At 38.1% G+C, this 22,631-nt stretch overlaps 1 protein-coding gene and 1 long non-coding RNA gene across 2 annotated transcripts in view; one reads left to right on the forward strand and one right to left on the reverse strand.

Moving 5' to 3' along the window:
* The window catches only part of LOC135218624 (uncharacterized), a 203,917-nt gene that overhangs the window by 79,092 nt on the left and 102,194 nt on the right, over positions 1 to 22,631 (reverse strand). The window contains exon 13 of the mRNA XM_064255061.1: positions 19,372 to 19,633. Coding sequence (XP_064111131.1) covers positions 19,372 to 19,633 — 262 coding nt within the window. The remainder of the gene's footprint in view (positions 1 to 19,371; positions 19,634 to 22,631) is intronic.
* LOC135217917 (uncharacterized) lies at positions 4,412 to 13,362 on the forward strand. The gene is made up of 5 exons (XR_010315236.1): positions 4,412 to 4,565; positions 10,669 to 10,735; positions 11,700 to 11,797; positions 12,592 to 12,713; positions 13,272 to 13,362. It is a non-coding gene; the product is annotated as an uncharacterized LOC135217917 (long non-coding RNA).

Raw genomic sequence — 22,631 nt, forward strand, 5'->3', positions numbered from 1 at the left:
AGGTCCACGCACCACCTGAAGTTATGGAATTAGGACTTCTGTGGACTTAGCAGGTAGAGGATGTAAAAAGTGTTGACTACTGTTTTGTTTCTAATGGAAACCCTCCTCTCTCTCTCTCTCTCTCGTCCTCTCTCTCTCTCTCTCTCTCTCTCTTCTCTCTCCTCTCTCTCTCTCATCTCTCATCTCTTCTCTCTCTCTCTCTCTCTCTCTCTCTTTGTATATATATATATATATGTGTGTGTGTGTGTGTGTGTGTGTGTGTGTCAAAGAGATGGCAAGCAAACTCAAGATATTCCATTTTACAAGAAATCATTTATTTTTTGTGCAGGATACCCTCCCTTACTACAATCAACTTAAAAGTAGTTGCTATTTTAATTGCCTTGACTTTCCTTCTTGTATTTTCAAATTATGATTTTCCTTTCATGCTGAGGCAAATACAATAAATTTAACTTTAAACTATTTGTTTCAATGTACAAAAACGTTTTTAGCGGGTTACGGCTTTCCTTATCATCATCTTACAGCAATTATACAAGGGCTGTTGCTTTAGATTAAGCTGACCTTTTATGCAACAGAATTTTGTTCACAGAGATAAAAAGACAAGAAAGATAATGTTTTTGTTTTTTGTTTTTTTGTTACAGCATGCTGGCAGGATATTAGCGTAGGCATAGAGTATCCTTTCTGGGCAGTTTTGATTTGTCCCAGCATGACAAGAAAATTATAAGTCAAAGAAAGGAAAAAAACAAACAAACTCATGTGTTTAGAACTGTTATTACTTTCAGCATAACTGAAATAAATCCTGGTTCGCATGTGTGAAGAAAGTAGGTGATCAGTTCCCAAAGTGCATAATGTATGTTGTGTATGTATGTGTATCTATAATATACACACGCGAGAGAAATAAAGACAACTTGGCATCTTAGACCAAAATAGGAAAAAGCATCAGTATTGTTGGAAGTTTTAAAATAGGTTTCAATTTTATTACAAATGATAAAATCGCTTCTCCCTGGTGAGAGAGAGAGAGAGAGAGAGAGAGAGAGAGAGAGGAAACTGAGAGAGAGAGAGAGAGAGAGAGAGGTAGATGTTTATTTAAAACTGCTCTATTGAACATCCTCTGCTCTATCTCATCAGATATGCGCAAGAATGTTCTCACCGCGCTCTACTCATGTTTATCTCGTTCAACAGGATTTCCTTGCTCTAGTCGGACACATCCCCCCCCCCCCCTTTTTTTTTTTCCCCCCCCCATTTTTTTTTTTTTTTTTATAACTTGTTTTTGTGACATATCCACAATACCCTTTTCGTAACTCGACTGGTTTTGCGTCATGCTGTTCATATTCGTCCTTTATGAATTGTGTTATCGATATACAGGTATTTGTCATTATCATACCGTAATTGTTTATACATTATCATACCGTAATTGTTTATACAGCAATGTCGTTTTTTCTCATTATTCACCTCCGTTGGCCTACTTTGCCGATCGCTGTAATCTACACTTGAAAAAAACTGTAGACTCATGATATCGGCCTGAATTACGCATTTATCGTTACAAAGTTCGCTAAGATAGACTCACTTGTCCAGCACTCGGTATGAATCATTGTTTACTGGGGATAAACCAGGATCATACAGAGGATCGTGGGTATAACCTACTTGTGCGTAGTATTGCGTATTCTTTAAAGGTTCATCTTAGGTTAATATCTAATTCATTTCGTCATTTAGTATTTATTGCCATCATATTTTTATTCCGAATCTTCAAGACAACGTGGGTGTTGTAGATTGATAACGGACTACGTCATAGTTAATATTTGGGGGTTATTTCCATATGCCTTATATAATATTTAATAATGATTATAAGTATAAGGAAACTGCTCGGGAGCCTCTTGTATATATATATATATATATACATATATATATATATATATATATATATATATATATTATTTGATTTGATTGCCATTATCATATTAAAAACTCACAAAAGCGTCGAATTTTTAATAAAAAATTTATTTCATCTTGAACTAGAATAATTAATTTTATCCATGGGGGATATCTTAGTGCTGTTAGTGCGGCCTCTCCGCTGTTAACTGTAGGCATTACTTAAGGCTCGTTGCTTTCCACCTCGGTCTTCCTCCTTTCACAACTAACCCTTTTTTCTCTGTTTCCCTTTCAGCGCTGAATGGTCTCATAGGCCACAACTTGGCCTTTGGCCTAAAATTTGATTTTTATTACATATGGAGCCGTGGACCTTTTCCTTTTTTATGAACCTTTTATACTCAGTTATTTCAGCCTGTTTTTATTGACTTAAATATAATTATTGAATGTTGGTCTCCTCTCGTGGACTTAGACCTATAGGCCTATGGTCATTCTGTACTTGATTTGCTAGGTTAAGAAATTTTCTTGAATGTTTGAGTATTCTCCAAAATTATAACGATAGTGTTAATACTTCACTGTAAACGTGTTTTGAAAACGGGGAGAGGAGAAGAATAGAGGTATTCTTTCAATTGGGAGTTGACCTACTAGAGAAACTGCCCTCTATATGTTTAATTGTCTTGTATCATATGGAAACCGGTGTTGTATAATATTTCCCAGTAACATGAATGATAATCGGAATTTGGGGAGTGCTGTGTGTACTTGTACTATATGTATGCTATAAGCATTATCAGTATATAGCCAACATTCTAACGTATTTAAGGTATCTTTTCCTGGTCAGTTTGCTAGTCAATCAGATCCCCTTGGTCTAGCGTTCACGCTGGTTGAACGTTCACGGATAATTATATTTTTTTCGATCTCGTAAGGGGGTAGGGCCGTCAGTGCACCTCCTGCGATGCACTGTAGGCATTACCAAAGGTTTCTTTGCAGCGTCCTTTCGGCCCCTAGCTGCAACCCATTTCAATCCTTTTACTGTACCTCCATTCCGTATATTTATTCCAGCTTGCTATCCATCCTCTCCTAACCGATTATTTCTTAGTGCAACTGCAGGTTTGCCTTCCTGTTAATCTTCAAAACCTAATACCTACTTTTATTTCCTTTTTCCAGCGCTGAATGACCTCTTAAGATCCCAGTGCTGGCCTTTGGCCTTGGATTCTTCTTGAATTTTTTATCCTCTTTCCCCGTAATGTTTAGGTTTGATGTGGTTTTTGTTTTTGGTTTTGTCTTGTTTTTTTTTTTTTATCTGTGATTATAGTCATATTTGACAACGCAATGTATCCTGATACATTGATTTGAAACAGAAACGGTTAGGCCTATTAACGGTTATTCATCGGAGGGGTATTGCTTTTGCTGTAGTTTTCCTCGTATCTCAACATGATCTCTCTCCTCTGTTGCAAGTTCTCTCTCTCTCTCTCTCTGATAACCGGAATTTTTGTTTGTTGCTGATTTAGTGATTAGTTCTTTCTTTTACTTCTAAGCCCTGGGAGTTTTTTCCCCGCATACCTTCTTCGTTAAGAGGAATGTCTGTCGTTTTGTTGTCAAACCCCCCTCCCGTTTCTATTTTCGGGCATGGATGCAATTCCTTTTTGGGCCTTGTCCTTAATTAAACGAATTTTGAATTTCGATTTTATTTGTAGAAATTTCTCGTTCATTATGTAACTACCAACGCAAGTTTTTATTGCTAAGAATTGTTTAGTTTATGGAATTCATGATTTTAAAGAAAACTCGTTATTTTTATAGAATATTCCACAATCTTTGTTTTCAGTTTCTTGACACTGTTTTTCGCTTCTTTGTACAAAGCCAGGGGTAGACAGTTCTCATTTTATTTATTAATATATGCCAAAGTCAAAGAGCCCTAAGAAGGCAATCTCAGCATTTGGTTCGTAAAAACGTATACCGCAATTTTGAACGTTGATTTTCCTTTTTTTATCACGTGTGTGTGTTCTTGCTTTCCTGGAGCCATTTTAGTTGCTTAATAGGGTGTTTATTTATCTCCAGCCTCTGATGGTAGCACAGGCAACAGAAGTCAGCCTGTTCCAAAGTTATCGAAGCGCAAGCATGGTCCCTTCCGTTTCGAGCGTTGCCACGTCGGGAATTTTTAAGACTCTCCCATTTAATTCGAGGCATTACGAAATTTAATGTCGAAAGTAACCCTTGTACGAGTCTGTAGTCGCTACAGGATGCGATGGAGACCCTCCAGTCTGATAGTAGAAGCAGGAGACGATCTCGGGGGAAAATGACCAGTAGCAACTGCTACCTCGGGGGCGCCTATGTGTCTGCTCCAGACGGTGTGTGTGCGAGAGAGCGCGCCGAGTTAGGGCGGTCTGGCCCGTAGGTTTTCACGATAATATCTCCTTTCCTCGCGGTGTATCATATTGCCGTGCTTTCAAACAAAGCTGTGCAGACGCTCTTGTCTTAATCGTGTCCACGGTTTGTCTGGCTTACCGTGACTGGGAATGTGAATTCACGCTTCCCGCCAACCGGAGGGGGAAAAAAGAGGGGGGGACTGGACTTCCATTAAACGTGATCTCTCGCTGTATCGACGAGGGGAAATAACCGAATCACATTACTCGAAGTTAAATGACTCATTAACAGTGCTTCTTCTGTCGTATCTCCCGGTGGACCTACAAATCACAGTCGTCTTGGTAAGTTGAGATATTTGTCCCATCTCTGGCTGGCGTTCCTGTTGGTGTCTCTTTTGTGGAAGGCAACTGTATATCTGTACAGTTGCAGGGGAAAATTAGATAGATGTAGATGGTCATCGATGCAGATCGCACGAGACAACACTGACGGTTTTTTGGGCAAAAATATTTTGCTTTGAGCGTTTTAGCTTTATCGTCTCAACTTGCGGAAATTGCAATCATCCTAAAAAGAGTCTTAAATACTTCCAAATTCACTAAGAACCTAAGCATCCTCTTCAAATGAGTGGCATCCTTATCTCTTAGTCCTACAAAACAAATATATAATTTTTGGATGATGTAATTTTTTTATGGGTCCAGAGATAAGCGGATCGAGTGAGTACGAGAGCGAAAAATAACATCGATTAGTTTATTGACCTTTAAGGTCTACTCTTGGTAGAGCAGTTTAGTTACCTTGACATTTGAGGAGGACATTAAAAGTTCTTTGCTTACGGGTTTAGGAGGTATATAGGTTTTGTAAGATCAAACCGTGGTATTATTATTATTATTATTATTATTATTATTATTATTATTATTATTATTATTATTATCTACAGTACCGTGATCTATATACATCATCGGATTCATATACATGCATTAGCTAAGCTACAAATGTCTTTAAATATCCAATTCGATCTACCTGGGAATTAATGTATATAATATAAATGTTGTGTGTGTACATATTTCCAATGTCAGCAATCTCTAGCCAACTATTGACGTAGGCCTATCTTATTTTTTTAGCTTGTGAGGCCGCGTCTTTCTTGGCTCTTATCGACAAGCTGTAGTGTGTGTTTGTGTGTGTGTGGCTGTTCCTCAGTGTGAGTGGACCTTGAAGAGGCCCGGTGAGTATCAGTGCCATTTTGTGTGGCAAGGTCTGCATAATTCAGTGGCTAGAAAAACGCCAATCCTATTTTGGGGAAGAAGTCTCTCTCTCTCTCTCTCTCTCCTCTCTCTCTCTCTCTCTGTCTCTCTGGATGCTTGGTATGAAATTACACCCAGAAGTATGACTGATCATGAGGGGAAGGTGTAACAGTGTATATACCCAGTTAAACCTGGAACTTTTTGCTCTTTCTCGTAAGGTGGGTATGTTTGTGTGATTATGTAAGTTGAAGAAAAGTGACTAAAAAACACACACACACACACACACACACACCACACACACACACACACACACACACACACACTATATATATATATATATATATATATATATATATATAATTATATATATATATATATATAATTTCAACATGGTAATCTTTACCATGACAGGGATGGCTCACTGCTACACACAGACTTTAACTACCAAATCATGGATGAATCCTGAATGCAGAAAAAAACTTCATGTCAGAATCCCAGACAAGGGCAGTGATTGTTACCACATATATTTAGACCCCACTTGTGTGTAAGTTTTCGAGGTATTGCGAATTTTGTATTAATAGGGTAAATATGGCTTGATATTTGAAAGCATAATACATTACTACCGTAATGCAATCAATTTGTATTTTAAATATTGTATACATACATTTTTCATTGATTTATTGAATTGTTTTTTTTTTTTATTTTTTTTTTTTTTTTAGTAACTGATCTCCTCTTTCTGTATTAACTATCTGTATTATCTTCTGTTACTTTTTTTTGAGTGAATACCACAGTCTTTGGAAGCTTGAATTTTAATGCAATGGCCCTTATGGGCTTGTTCCATAATGAAGTAGTTTTCCTCTTCTGAATAATATATAATGATAATAATATAATAATAATAATAATAATAATAATAATAATAATAATATTAATAATATGTGTAATGTTAGGGACTAAACTATCAAACGTTATGGAGACACAAAGGTTCGTGAGTAACGTTTGTGAAATCCCCCTGGAGAATCATCCCTGACATGTACATGCCCATTTGTGCTGCTTGCATATTAAAGGCCTGCCTTCCCAAATATCTCTTCCCACTTCATCTAACCAGACTTATAGTAATGTCTGGGCCCTCTTCCCTATAACACCTCTTAATCGTTCACTCACTCTTTTTCACTAGAGAAATACTCGACTTCTTTTGAAGTAAAAATCTAAATTTTATTTTTTCTGATTCCACCCATGACAATTGAAAGAAAATATAAGGACCTTCGAATATGACAGAGTGGTAACAACGTGTAACTTGGGGACGTTTGAGGTGTTAACTTATCAGTCGTCGTCTGAAAAAAAAACCCAGACTGGTCTTGCATGAGGATGTGAGTGTCTTATTTGATTTTGAGGGTACTGATTAATGATTACATATAAAAGGAAGTACTGTATGTCTACTTGGTATCCTTGTGCAGAGTTGTTAAGTAGAACTGCTACACTTTCAAAATACATTTACTTTGTTTCTACAGTTACTGTTTACCATTCCCAGTCAGTGCTGTATCGTCTGGTAACATCAACCATGTCATCTTTTCTTTCATAATAAAAAATGCTATAATGCATGATTGATTGTTTTAGACCTACTTTTATGTCAAAACCAGCCTCTTTGTTATCTAAAACATTTTAAATAATGTTTTTGCTGTCATAAAGAAAACTGAATCTGTCTCAAAACCAGTTGTCTGCATTATGGTACCATACATCCTTAACCTTCACATTACCTCCTGATGCTTTATGTTTTTGTCTTCTTTGATACTTGCATTTGGTGGAATTGTTTCATAACAGATACTAGATCCCCGTCCCGTATGACCAACTGTAGTTTTTTCCCACCCCTAGCAATTTATTCCTTCCTCTTATTTTTATCCTCAAAATCCTCACACCATACCAATGACATTAGCACATCCTGCTGATCTTTAGATCCCATCCTGAAATTTTGCTTATTTTCTTTATACTTACAACTTCCCCTTTTCTTCTTTAACAGTGGACTATTTTTTCATCCTTTTACTTCTTGTTTTATTCTCTTTCAGTCAGATTTACTTTTTCATAATTTTTTTTTTTTTTATACTCTTTTCTTCTTGCAATTTGAGCTTCCATCCTCCATCTTAACTTTTCTTTTTAAATCAAGTAATGATCACATATACCTCCAGCCAATCCTTTTTATCCACTAGGTCCATCAGGTCTACATCTTTGACATCAACTCCATACAAAATTTAGGTACTATACAAATTGTTTTCATTACTATTTATTCTTTCCCAAGTACACTTTTTTTTTTTAATCCTGGGATTTTCAAGAGGCTCTTATTTTTTTTTAGAAGTAAGCCTCTAAAAAAAAAAAACACAAAACACTCTCTCTCTCTCTCTCTCTCTCTCTCTCTCTCTCTCTCTCTCTCTCTCTCTCTCCTCTCTCTCTCTCTCAGTGACTGACAGTTTCCACAGACCAAAACTAATATGTCAGGAGATAAAATTAAAAGGCGAGTTGCTATTATGGAGACCAAAATCATGGATATTGGCAGTAATGAATTCTGGTAAAAATTCATGGTTCACCTTTCAAGTGCCAGCAGCTCAGAGTCAACCATAGGTTTGAGTTTTTTATCAACTCCCATCCCAGTGCAGCTTATCGAATTTTTGTATTCCTTGGCCATATGAGTTAAATGCTTTATTTACTGATTTTTTAAAATTTATTTATACAAATGATTTGCATGCATGCTACAAACATATACTAACCTACACTTATACAGGCAGTCCCTGGGTTACGACGGGTTCGACTTACAACGTTCTGAGGTTAAGGGGTTCGGCCGGCCGAACCCCTATATACAGTGGTATAGGGCGAAAAATGCAAAGTCATGAAAAAAATTCATGGAGCTTCATATGGCAATTGAGAATACGTATACGAAATATTTCGTCAAAATTCCTCTTACTTTCGTAGTTACAAGGTAATTAGTAAACATAACTCAATAAGCCTAAAACATTCATCCATACAAGAAAATGCAATATTTCTTCTGTTATCGTAAATTTGATAATTATTGGAAAGAAAGAAATTGTGAGAAATGGCATCTGTAGAGTTCGTGGCTCGCAGAAGCGAGTATCTGGTTCAACCATGAATCAGTGCGACCATAGACTTCAAGTAGATTACACGTTCGAGTTTCACCTCGTGACTTTCGCTTGCTTTCACGTATGTTTATGAATGTTTTCGGCAAGAAGTTCATCATGCCAATGAGGAAAAGACAAGCAAAACATCTCGCTAACGTACAGACGAAGAAAAATCGCTCAAGCATTGTTACAGAATCATAATATACGCTTAGTTTAGTGAAGAGAGAGGGGAGGGTTGCTTAGTAACGCCCCCTTCTTGCCTGACAGCACACGTCACACTATGCCCAAGGCTACGATCTTTGAGCAAAGAGATCTTCATTTATGATAAATAACATAGTTTTGGTTTTTTAATACCCAAAATGGACTATGAAATTCATAATAATCATGATTTATTAAATTGTCTTTGTAAAAGAGAGTACACTCTTCGAGTTTCACCTCTGACATTCTCCTGCATTTATGTTTGTTTATCTCTGTTTCGGCAAGAATGTCATCATGCCAAAGAGAAAATACAAGGAAAAACATCTCGCTAACATACAGAAGAAGAAAATTCGCTGTAATAAGCCGAGTTAGTGAAGGGGAGAGGTGTTACGTAGGAAGGAGTGCCCATCTTGCCTCAAGCAGTGCCCCAGGCTACGATATATGAGCAAAGGGATCATCATTTATGATTAAATTATGATAAATAAAATAGTTTTGGTTTATTAATACACAAAAAACAAATATACATTCATAATAATCATTATTTATTAACATTGTCTCTATAGAAATACGAAGGAAAACTTTGAACGCCCGTATCTCAAAACTATACTTATTGACCTTCAAAGTCTATCTCCTCACTTAGTTTTAAAGCTATAACATTGGAATTTGGTATATAACTCAGAAAGACATTATAGAACAACCAAATAGAGCCATTTTTTTTCAATTTTTGTTTCGTCTTTTTTTTATAAATTTTTTTCTCGTGATTTATAGGGTTTATTTTTTTACCATATTGAAAAATTCATATCTAGCAAAAAAATGACTTTTAGAAAAAAAACTCTCCATTCGATTGGAGGTCTACATCAGGTCTATATATGGTAGTAATCCCAGGTCTTAATATTAAATATCAAGGGAGGAGATAGAATTTGAAAAGGGGTTATTTTCGGGATAAATCGCCCTGGCGTCACAAAACCGAAGGTCAGAGGCGAAAATCATATGCGGTTTGGAGATGTCCCAAGTCACCTTATTAAGTGGTATGAATGTCAAAGTCCTGTCGTTAAAAAAACGGCATTAGCCGGCCGGCCCCCTTAAGGCGCTTTTCAGTTATATTCATCAGAAATTATTTCTAGGGTTACGACGCCTACAACGCTGATCTAGCAGATGAAATATGACACCAAAAAATGCAAAATACTCAATATTTGAAGGTTTTTTGATGAAAAATGCAATAAGAATGCAGTTTACATAGTTTTCAATGCACCCAAAGCATTAAAAGTAAGGTTTTCTTAGGATTTTTGATGATGTTCCGGCTTACAACAATTTTCGGCTTACGACACATCTCAAGAATGGAACCCCCATCGTAACCCAGAGACTGCCTGTATGTCTATACGTAAATAATAAAAATATCATGACTTTTAGATATGAGTACTAGTACTGAGCCTCAGCAAAAGAGCAAGATTGGGATGATTTGTTCATTTGGGTGAGTTTTATTTTAGCTACAACTAAAATGTAGAATAGTTTGCCTAGCACAGTTGTGGAATCTTCTAATCTCAAAATGTTTAAGCGAACGGTAAATTCTTTCCCGCTTTCTGCGAACGTCATTTGAATTCAGGTGTTTGGTTTTATTTTCTATTCTCTCCTGTTAATTTATTATCACCTTTTCCTGTAACCAGTTTCTCTGCAGGATGATTTCTCTTTTGAGCCTCCTTCCTTGGAAGTATTCTCACAGATCTTTTACAGTAAAAGGATGTTCTTTAGAAGGATTACTATTTGAATAAGGTGTTTCCTCATAATGTGTTTGATGCAGATTACTGTAAGAAAATATACGTAATGGTATTGGACTTGGGTTATCATAGTATTTCTTAGACTAAGCATTATTTCCCTTCTTTTCCTGACAGAGGCAACCAGCATCTGAACATTAGCTCGCAGTCACCATTTGTCAAGAGCACATCAACACCTACACTAGTAAGTAGATTTGCCTCAATTTATCTTGCACATCTTATCATATAGATTATAAGTTGTCACTGGATATTTCATGTTTTCTTTTTTTGTTTTTAGCACATTGAGACAAGAGTGCTAGGAATAATAGATATCTTAGGTGTGTAGTACTACTAACTTTGCCAGGACTACTCTTAACCCTTTCATGATTTTCAGAGTATACTTTTGAGTAAGGTTAAAGACATTTAAGATTAGAATAAGGGTTGCTGAAGCTAGAGCTTAAGTACTTACGTGCTTCTGTTATGTGAAAATTTTGAACTGATGGATGTAATTTTCAGAGGCAATGTAACTATTGAGTAGTATTACTGTGACAAACAACTTTTGGTCAGTTGATCTGTAGGTCTTTAGTTAAACTACCGAGTGGAGATTTGACTAGTTTCTTGCAGCCTTCCCCCCCTCCTCACCTTAAAACTGATTTATTAATAAGTAGCCACCTGCTGAAGTAATTACCAGTAATTTTAAAGGCATGATTTAGTCTATCTTACTGCTATAGACTTGTAGTGTCTGCCTAATGAGTTTTTTTTGTATTTGAGAGAGGTCCAAGTTGGAGCAGGGAAGAGTTAAAGATCTTGGACAGACTGGTAGAAAGAAAGGGATGTTGCAAAGCAACATGAGATTCTGCTGTGAGATGTGCAAGCCATGTTGAAGGCTGTACTCCTTTTAAAGACATTGCAGTGCAAAGTGTTCCCAGCTCCCTTCTAATGAATATAGCACAATTTATAGTTTTCTTTGCAAATGCCAATGGGTAATGACAAACACAGTTAGTTAGAAAAGCGGTGTTTTCAGTATATTCTAACCTCTCTTTCTAAACCAGAGATAATAGGCCTCAGCTTAGACAGAGGTTTGTTTTTATGAAGCAGCTGTTGTAATATGAATAACACACTGAAGTCCAAATCCTTTCCTATGCATATTTATATTGTACTCTTTATAGGGCTTATTACCATGGAAACACGGCCATTTGGGATCTTTTGGAATTAATGCAGACAAGTTTGGCACCCCTGGATACCCGTCACCTCTTGATCGTTTCAGGTAAAGTATTTTTCGGCGTTATTTGTGTTGGCTCATATTTACGTTTATATATAAATCTGAAGTGATAAATCTTGAATATGAAGATGTACTTTTTACAGTTAATTAAGTCAATTTATAAGGAGTTCAGGTTTCAAGATTATGGGTTGTGCTTTTGCATTATTTTTTTAGAACTGTATTTAAGGAAGAATTTTATTTATACCTTTAGGTACCTGGAAGTTTTAACATAGTAAACAAAGTATCTTAATATGTCATGGAAATTATATGTAAAATATTTACATTTATTTAATTGTCAATTATAATTTTGAAAATTATTGAAATTTAGTATGTGACTGGTCTGTGACCATATAAAAGTAGGCTGTATAATGGAAGAGCATATGAGTGAGTATACCCTTTTGAACAATATTTTTTTTCACTATCGGTGTCCCTGCTTTTACTTTTAATCTCAGTACGTATTCCCTTTCTGTTTGCAAGATGACAGGCCTGGTGTGAAATTTGTTGGGTGGAAAGTGATGAAAGTTTGTCCCTTAAAAACTCATTATTCATTTTGAACTATTTTATGCTCTTTTTTTTGACCAGAATTTGATTGCTTGACTGTGTATTTTGTTTTAAAGTCTAATATTATGGAGGTTTTTATTAGACAAGAAGTAGTTTTCCTTGTCATCATGCTTCAGGGTTATTCAACTCCACCTTTGAATTAGTATTTTATATACGTATAGAAAGTATTTGTCTGGACTGTAGTATTTTATGTCTGACCCAAGTACATATACATAATTTGTCGGCTCTCTTTTGAACAGATGTCGACGCCAGTTGTCACAGTTACATCACAATGCCAGCTTTTCTCACTTCCCCAGAGTTCCCAGCAAGTGTAGTAGGTTGCATCATGCGGCCTCTGTGTCACGTCTTAGTGTAATGCCAGGTATGGAGCTTGAGGAGCATAGTAAAATTTCAAAGATCCCTTTAGTAGGGGACATTTACAAACTAACAGGCACCTCTCTCTCTCTCTCTCTCTCTCTCTCTCTCTCTCTCTCTCTCTCTCTCTCTCTCTCTCTCTCTCTCTCTCTCTCTGAATTTTCCTTTATTTTTATTGAAAATGTAGTTGCAGTATTGTGTTTTACATATTATTATTAAGCCACCTCAATTAAAAATAGTAGAAATTATTTTTTACCTTATAATTGTATAGTCTCTCTCTCTCTCTCTCTCTCTCTCTCTCTCTCTCTCTCTCTCTCTCTCTCTCTCTCTCTCTCTCTCTCTCTCTCTCTCATTAAATTTTTGAAAATTAGATTTCATTGAAAAACTAAATTTAGATTCTGTCTTCTTTCTGTAGTGTTAAGAATTTTTTATTTAATCCAACCAAAAATACTTAAATTTTTAATCTACCATTTGCAATTGCTACAAAATTGTTAAAACTGCATGTAGAAAAAGTTTGTCAAGATTTTCCATTTTTATTTTTATTCTAACCTTGTTCCTCCTGAAGGCAATGGTCTCCATAGTTTTAGCTTCTCTCCGGGGCTGTCAAAGGGGTCGTTTGGTTTCTCTGAGAAGGCCCCCATTGGTCAGTGGCTTTTTCCGGAACTTCGTTGTGGAGGCGGAACCTGTGGCCTGTTTTCCAACATCTATTGTTAACCCAAATAAAGCAGTCCTCACACTTGACTCTTCATCTAGGGTAGGTGAAGAAATCTAGTGAATTGCCTCATACTTTTTCAGGATATGCAGGTAGAAATGTACGTAATATATAAATATATATATATTTTTTCATTTTAGAATTTTTTTCACTAGAGCATTATACTAGTTGAATATCAAAACAAAGGAGAAGGATCTTGTAGAAGCTAGCAGCTCATTAATACTGTCTTCTTTTTTCCCTAAGCTACTTTCTTCATTTTCTTCATTTGATGATAAGAAGCATATTTCATATAATATATGCTTTGTCTTGAACGCGTGCCTTTGTTTGACAAGTGTCTTGGACCATCTCACTTATATATGATCAGCCAGAAACAACTTTATATTTGCTTATTCTTTATTTCTTTGTACTACTGCTATATTGTAAAAGATTGTGATTGATCTCTTAATGCTACCAGTTTGAGAACTATCATTCACTGTCTGGTGTTAGTAGATTGTATTCATAGTTCATGTACCAAGTCATGTATCTCATCTACTCTACTTGTCATGTGTTGTGTCTACTCTACTCTGTGAATTTGGGTCTCTATAATTCAAAGTCACTCACACCCTACAAGTAGTACATGGGTTTGTTGCATGTTTCAGTAATGCATGATAATTTTTTTTTGAGGCTGAATGGTCATTACTTGTTCTCGCTCTCAACATTCTTCTATCTTGGCTTGGGATTTGCAGGAATATAAAAAAAACTTGATATAGAGTTGTTCGTATTTAGACTGCATGTTTGATTCGTAATCATGTTAGGACATTTTTTACAGAATTATGGATACATTCACCATTTTGGTGCTACTTCCCATGCTTGTGATTTCAAGAAAAAAGCATAATTTTGCAGCTGTTTGTGCGTAGATGAGCCCCACAATTTTTTTCCAGTAAGGGCATAATCATTTTTCCAGACTTGTTCAGTATGCTTAGTGCCTGGCCCAAAGAAAGCATATCAGCATACAAATTTTCACAAAATTACCCTTCATCCAGTACTAGAATATAAAGCACTTTTTGAACAAAATATTTTACTGAAGAAGACAAGGTACGAAGCACTGGATATAAACACTTGACACTCTGGCAACCTCACAAAATATAAGGTAGCTGACTGTTGGTTGAACACTTGAGAGTGTGGGTAGTGCAGATGTTGCTGATCATGCTCAGTTGTGAAGAAAAACTGAGTGTGGGATATTTGAGACCATGAATAAGGTATGTATGGGACTGAAGCTGTGATGAAGCATTGTTTGTGGTTATATTGTGTATACTGAACACTACATATTTGTTGTGGAATGCTCAAACTGATCAATATTTTTCTTTCCACGCAAAAATAAATGTTCATAATAATAAAAAAGAGCCAGTCCCAAGTTCAGTGGCCTGAAAGTATATCCATGATTTTTTGCTGTTTCCAGTATTGAAAAATATACAAGCCTGGATATTTCACCATTTACTTTTTGTTATTATACATCAAATCAATGACAACTTGACCCAGGCACAAAGGAAAAGCATTCCAGGTTTTACTTTCATTGAAGCACCTGTTGTGCTCCCTGTCAGCCTTGTCAGTGGAGAATATGATTATTACTATATAGTAGATTCACATCAACTGTGCATTTGATGTCTAGGCCAGTCCCTTAAAACGGTTCTGATTGGCTGTTGATAAGCCAATCACAGGGCTGGAGACTCTCAGTCTCTCTCGAGAGTTCACATAGGCAGGGCGTATCTTCCGTCTCTCGTGAGGGATACTTTTGAAGATATATCCTCATGGAGAGGTGGAAACTTACATCCTGTCTATGTGAACTCTCGAGAGAGACTGAGAGTTTCCAGCCCTGTGATTGGCTTATCAACAGCCAATCAGGAGCGTTGTAAGTGACTGGCCTAGACATCAAATGTACGGTTGATGTGAATCTGCCATAGTTATAGAAAAGTCCCATTTGTATAGAGACAGAGGTTGACTGAAGGATCTGTGATTCAATGCAAAGTGAAAATTAAAGTTTTACTGCCTCGTGGGATTAATGGAAAGTGAATGCAAATAGCAATGTTGCTGTGGGTGGAAGGATCACTGTTAGGAGCTGTTGCCATCTGAAATTTCCTCTCTGAAGAGGTTACCTGACAGCAACAGTCTTTGAGTTAAACATTGTTGTATGAAATGGTTTTATTCTGTTGTTCAGACATTGGTTAAGTGAAAGTAATAATAATGATGCACTATGAAGCTGTAATCTATTGTTGTAAATCTCATGTGAGAGTGACAAAATTTTTTAATGTTAGATTCTCACTAACTAGTAATTTCACCTTTATGTGTGTGTTTGTGATGAATATATAAATTTATACTTTATATGTATAGATTTTGTGTACTGTCTCAGTATTTTCTATAGGTGTATGAATAGATTTAGTACTATACTTGTTTCAGGTATTTTCTATAGCTGTATGTAGATATTGTTTACTTGTTCAGATATTTTCTAGTAGCTTGCTGGCCAGAATTTTCATAAAAATTTTATGTAGCTCAAAGAAATGAATGAATTGATGGTTACTTTTCAAAATATTGCTCTGTAAATGTGAATTATCACATTTGATGTGCTGGCTGTAGTATCTTAGAAATCTGCACTGCAACTTTGGATTTACTGTAAGGATGCTTCTGTAGGCAGGTTTCATGAATGTATGTTTTCACATAGGTTCATGGATGTATTTTGTTTTTAGCAATTTTTGCTAATGAACATGGTAGAAATATTCTGGGTGCTTTATAAAGCAGGTGAAAATCTATGGCTGTAACATTCCATATGGACTGATTAATGATACGACGCTTTAGTCAAGAATGCCTCGTTTTACCTCTTATTTTAGCTTTGCAGAATTTAATACTTAAATGCTTAACAGTTTCTTTTATACTTCATTGCTGTACACTTCTGAACCGGAGTCCAATTAAGGTATGACATAGGGCAAACCCCCTTGATATTTGCAGTTATTTCATCCCTTTTTTTTCATATTCTGTTTGCTGTCCACTTCAACTCCCCTGCGATTGCTCCAGTTGCCATGTGTGTCTTAGAAGAGTATTACCCGAGTGCATTTATTTTGAGCTAGTGAAGTAAATTGATTGAGGCTTGTGACTGATGTTTACTACAAGCTTGGTGTGTATAGCTACGTCCATATCCTGATCTCTTTTTACATGTAGCCACATTTACATCCAATAATAGTCTTGATATTTTTTCTGAATCTTGCTTGTTAGCTTTTATCTTTTGATTTCAAATTGATTTATAGTAGTGAGTGAGGATGTGATTTTTTATTAGAAAATAGGGTTTTGCCATGTGAGCGTATTCCATGTTACAGCTTATTCTGTGATCCAGTCTTGAACACCTCTTTTTGTCATGTCATGCTCATGTTAAGCAGTCAATGGAAATGCTTGTTGTAATCCTTTTATATATATATACTAGATTTGTGGAGAAAATATTATATTTTTTTTTTTTTTTTTTTTTTTTTTTTTTTTTTTTTTTTTGTTTTTTTTTTTTTTTTTTTTTTTTTACTGAACAGACCTAATTCATTATTAATTTTATTAAATTGTTTCATGTATATTAAGGACAACATATTTTCTAATCGTGTAACAAAAAGTTAAGTTTAAGGGTTGAAACAGTTGCCTAAGGTCTATGAACTTTGTGACAACTGTTCTATGGACCATAAAGTTTAATGGTTGCAACAGTTGCCTAAGGTCTAATGAACTTTGTGAACTGTTCTATGGACCATAAAGTTTAAGGGTTGAAACAGTTGCCTAAGGTCTATGAACTTTGTGACAACTGTTCTATGGACCATAAAGTTTAAGGGTTGAAACAGTTGCTTAAGGTCTATGAACTTTGTGACAACTGTTCTATGGACCATAAAGTTTAAGGGTTGAAACAGTTGCTTAAGGTCTATGAACTTTGTGACAACTGTTCTATGGACCATATTAGTGCTTCCCTAATTGTTATTGGTTTTGACTTGCAGACTAAAGAAACAAACCAGCATTTTACACCACAATTATGAAAGACCCATTCATCATAAAATAGCCTTGAACATATGGGATGCAACCAGATGCAAAGCTAACAGTTCCAATGAGAATGGTTCTGTTATGTACACGCTTAGCATACCCCGTTTTGTGAGGTACTTTCCAGTTCTCTGCATCCTGATGTGCACCTTCCTTGAATGTGAGTGTGCTGTCTTTCCCCTCCAGGATTTTTCACCTTGTCTTGCCATCAGGTTGTTACTATGAGCAGCGCTCCTTGTTGTGTCATTGTTGGTGACCATACTACCTGCTTCTGACTGTGAATGACACTCCATTGTGCTGTGGCTGGTGTTCTTTTCAGAGGTCTTCCTTGCCCAAATGCTTTTTTTAATGCGCTTGGAATATTTTGTAAGTTATTCTACCAGACTCCCATATGCTAGCAACATCTGCTCATACCTTGAGTGATTCTGCTTGTTTTTCCTCACTTAAGTGTGTCTTCAGTGTTAAGATATATATTTTTTTTTCATTTGCTTTGTTCTTCCATTGATGTGTTGCTTGGTATGTTTTGCACAGCATTTCTGACTTTTACTGTGTGCTTCAGCACCAAAGTTTTGTGTTATGTTGGAAGCTATTAATTCAAGGGCTATTACCGTCTTCATGATTTTGCCAATGGATTTGTGTTGCCGGGGTCAGGCAACCTTTTTTTGCTTTTAAGAAGGATCCCTTGGCTTTCCCATCAGTAGGCATGACTTTTCAGTAAAGTCATTCAGTTAGCTTTTATCCACAGCCATGAGTGCCATTGTGAATGTCTTTGGATGTTTCATCTATTCTTACCTGTTCAGGACTTTTGTTCCTTTGTAAGTGGACTTTACTGCAGCAGGAATATCGCTCTCCTAATGTATGGACAACCTGCCCAATGTATGTCTTTTTACAGTTGGCGTGTCAGTGCGACAGTGACAGCTTTATCCACAAGTCTCTACCCTCTGTGGGTCCATTGCTGTTGTTAAGTTTGTCATTACACTGCTGCTGAAGCTGACTTGGTTATAGCAGTCTTGGTGCTTCCTTCCTGTTCCTGTGATGTTGCCACCAGGGTGACCAGACGTCCCGTATTTGACGGGATTGTCCCGTATTTATGACATTTGTCCCGTGTCCCGTATTGACCCTCCCCGGGACGCCTTTTGTCCCGTATTTTCAATATAAAAAAAATAAACTAGCGAAATTTGTACTGAGCATCCCCCCTTCAAACGATCAAGTGGAGCGAGTGTTCTCTTTGATGGGCCATCGATGGGGTGGGTGTAGGAACTGGTGCAGTGTAGAGATGATAAAGTCAGAACCATCTCTTGAGAGCAGTTGGATCTAGTGCAAAATATGACAAATGAAAAATAACAACAATGAGGAAAATAATTTTAAAAGGATTATTGAAAGGTTTTCATCATATGTATTTTAATGTTTGCAATTTATTCAATATATTACAGCAAGTCACTTTTGTTATTATCCTTCAAAACTGCTAAACATGCTTGATTGCAATATTCTAATGCTTTGACATATGTAATGAATAGCTGTTTGTAAAAAAATCTACAACGAATGCACTTTAAGACAACGGAAAGACAAAGGAAAAGTCAATAAAGAAGGCTGAGAAGGACTTTGCCTACGTCACTGCGTGCATAACTTTGCATAAGTTGTGTCTATATTGTTCAACTACCTCTTCAATTTAAGTGTCCCGTATTTCAATTTCAAAATCTGGTCACCCTGGTTGCCACTGTGGTGGCTTTGGCCTCTGGTGCTGGCATGGAATTTGCTTGTTTCCATTGTCTTGATAGGGATCTCGGAGGAAACCATGTGAAAACCTTTGGGTCCACTGAAATGGTGCATTGTTCTTTTGAGTTCTTGGTAGACTCCAATATTTGCCAAATTGACTAGGACCTCTGCGCTCTGACTGTTGATGAGGATTAGGTCATCTAACTCTATATCCTCCAGCAAAGTGCTTGTAAGCTACTCTGATAGGTGTTTTGATGTATATGGTTGTTTGTGGCTCTGGCCTTGATTTGTGGCAAGAGTGGGAACTCATTAAGTAGTTTACCAGTTTCAAATCATCCAGGGATCTCTCATCAGCTTCCACTTCTTCACTAGTTTTATAATCTGCTAGCAGACCTTTTTCCTTCAGAGGGTCAGCTTCGGGATTGGCCTTTGCTGTGTTTTTGCAGCAACGTTGGCTCTTTTGGTCCCTAGGCCACATAGGACTAACTTCATCTTATGCTCATTCTCTCTGGCCCTTCATGATGGGATAGTGGGATGTTTGGTCTGAGCTATGATGTGCAGTGACCTTTTTGTGCCCTTCATGGGTAGTTTTCCTTTGGTTCTGTTGGATCTGTTGTGTTAGGGATATCAGCCTTCAGCATTCTATGAGATCCTGACTATATTCTAAGTTCATTTCCTAGTAATCTTGCCCTGACATTGCTCTAGAAGCAGTCCTCCATAGTTCCTCAGAAGTCCTGTGCTTGTCTTATGGCAGCACAATTATACCTCTTTGATTTGTGTTTTCGATTTAATTTTCAAGGGAAGTTGCAGGTAGTCTCACATCAGATCTTCTGTCAAAGTGGTTGTTGGATGGGACCAGCTATTCCTCATGCCACTCTAGATAACTGCCTTTCTTTGAAGGGTTTGGAGAACTGAAGATTGTTCATTGTAAGGATGCTTTTGTAGGCAGGTTCGTGAATGTATGTTTTTGTACATGCAACTTCCCCGGCAGATATATACTTAGCTTATGTCTCTGACGTCCCGACAAAGAATTCAAAACTCGCGGCACACTACAGGTATGGGTCAGTGATCACCCTCTCCCGCCGCTGGGTGGCGGGAATAGGAACCATTCCCGTTTTCAGACCAGATTTTTTCTGTCGCCGGTGCTAACAACATCGTTGTTAGTTCCTCCTGCACGGAATTCTGCTTGCTTTGCTAAGGATTGTTTGGTGAAGTATTCTTTCTTTGGCTTTGGTATACGCTGATTTGGACCGTTATTTGGATTTGCTTAGGATTCTTCATTATGGCTGATGTTGTGGCTGAAACTCGTTTTAGAGTTTGTGTGAAAGAGGTGTAAGGTGACTGCCGAAAGCTTCGGTGGACCCTCACACTATTTGTGTTAATGTAGGGGGAATGAATGCTCAGTTAGTAACACAGTGACGAATGTTTGAGTTTGACTGAAGTGCAATGGAAGAGTTTGACTGCGTATGTAAAGTTGTTGAGATAGAATTAGGAAAGCTGCTAAAAGTTCAAGTAGGTCCTGCTCTTTGGATCAGGACAATCTTTCTGTTTCCAATGTAATTTCTCCTACTGCTAACGCAGTTCAGCTCCTTCCCCCCGCAGCGAAATCGTAGATTCGTCTCGATCGAGAAAGCTGCAATGGAAGCGTCAATCCGTAATTTGCAAAGGCAATTACGAGAAATGGAAGGTAAGAGTGAAGTGTGCAGTGAAGTGTACAGTTTGTCCCCAGTGTAGTGATTTGGGGGCGTCTGACCGACTCCGCATTGCTCCTAGGCCTAGACCTCTTTCAGACTCCCATGACCTTCGGCAGGCCCTGTAGACTCGTCCCAGGCTGCCTTGGACCCCCCCCCCCCCACAGCTATAGACAAAGCGTCCTTAGAAGTGTTTTTCCGACTCGGATTCTACTTCTCCAAGACGCGGATGGAGCTCCGCGTCTAAGTCGCGCCCTCTGAAGAGAGCCTGGAATGCGCCGCCTGCAGGAGACGCATTTGACTCCAGCCCAGAGCCTTTTCCGGAGTATTCTCCTGCTCAGAAGAAGAGAGCGATGAAGTCTCCTGTTTCTTCTGCGGAAGGAATTCGTGCTTCTACAAAGAAGTTCTTGGTAGGACTGCAGGAGCAGCTATCCTTGTTAGTAGGCTCGCTGTCTAAGGAGCCTTCTCGCAGGAAGGACGTCTCTCTTCCAGTAAAGAGCTCTCTTAAGAGACGGTCGTCAAGTCGGGCGTCGGACTCTGGTAGGCGTCTCTCTCCTGGAAGCGCTACTCCCCAACAAGATCGTTGCTATACGCCTCTCCCTTTCGAGAACGACGATCTACTACTCTGACCAGAAGAGCTTCTTCTAGTAGGATCCCGCATTCGTCTAGACGCCCGAATAAAGGGCGCAAGCCCCTCTCCTGACAAGGATAGTTCGATCCTTTCGTAGGAGTAAAGAATGTTCTCTCCTTATAGGCGTTCTCTGAGAGATAGAAGCGCCTCTCCTTGCTATCTTAGGAGGCAAGATAATCTCCGTTATTCACGGGGATGCAGAGAGAGAGAGAAGAATAAATCTCGCCCCCCAGACGTTCTCGGAGAGATTTTAGCGCCTCTCCTAGCAGGCGCCATTGTGATGTTAGACGGTATTCTTCACCAGCGTTTTACTCCTTCCAGGCGCCCAGAACGGGACGCTAGCGCCTCTCCACGCAGATGCCAGGAGCCTGAAAAGAGCATGATGGGTTCTCTACGCCCTACTCCTGTTAGGCTTTCCTTAGGAGTTACGAGTTTGCCTTCTCACAAGAATCTTTGGAAGGAAGTAAACCCCTCTCCTGGCAGGAGCCAGGATGAGAGCAGACGTTTTTCTACCCCAAGCGCGAGCGCCTGATAGACGCTACCGACGTAACGCTAGCGCCTCTCCTCACAGGCGCCAAGAGCCTGAAAAGAGCCTGTTACGGGATTCTCGCCCTACTCCTTATAGAGTTTCCTGTAAAGATGCGACGCTATTCCCCTCTCAGGCAGCAAGCAACTTTTTGAGAAGAAGCAGGCATTCTTCTTCTGCGAGGCCCCTTCCAGTAGAAACTATTTCTTCAGGCAATAGGATCTCTTTGGGGAGTGGTCTTCCTTCCTCTACCAAACTTCCTTCGAAGGAAAAGAGCGCTTCTCCTTCTAGGACTCCTTCTCCGAAGAGGCATTCTTCTCCTAATGCTACCTTTGAAGAGGTATCTGAGGAGGAACTTCCTGTAGATGCGGGCTTCTCGGATTACAAGAGACTGGCAGCCCTGCTTCTTCAAGAGTTCGGTGACTCTCTTCGTCCTGCAGATCCTCCTTCGCCGGGATCACTGCTTTCAAGTACTAAGCTTTCCAAGTCCTCTTCGTTCGTGAAAATGAATCCGACCCTTTCGATGAAGAAAGCCATCAAGAGCTTGGAGAACTGGCTCCTCTCTAAAAAAGAAGCGGGCAAGACGGTTTTTTTTCCTGCCCTCCTTCGAAGTTGGC

The sequence above is a fragment of the Macrobrachium nipponense genome, chromosome 9 (genome assembly GCF_015104395.2).
Source record: "Macrobrachium nipponense isolate FS-2020 chromosome 9, ASM1510439v2, whole genome shotgun sequence".
Taxonomy (NCBI): Eukaryota; Metazoa; Arthropoda; class Malacostraca; order Decapoda; family Palaemonidae; genus Macrobrachium; species Macrobrachium nipponense.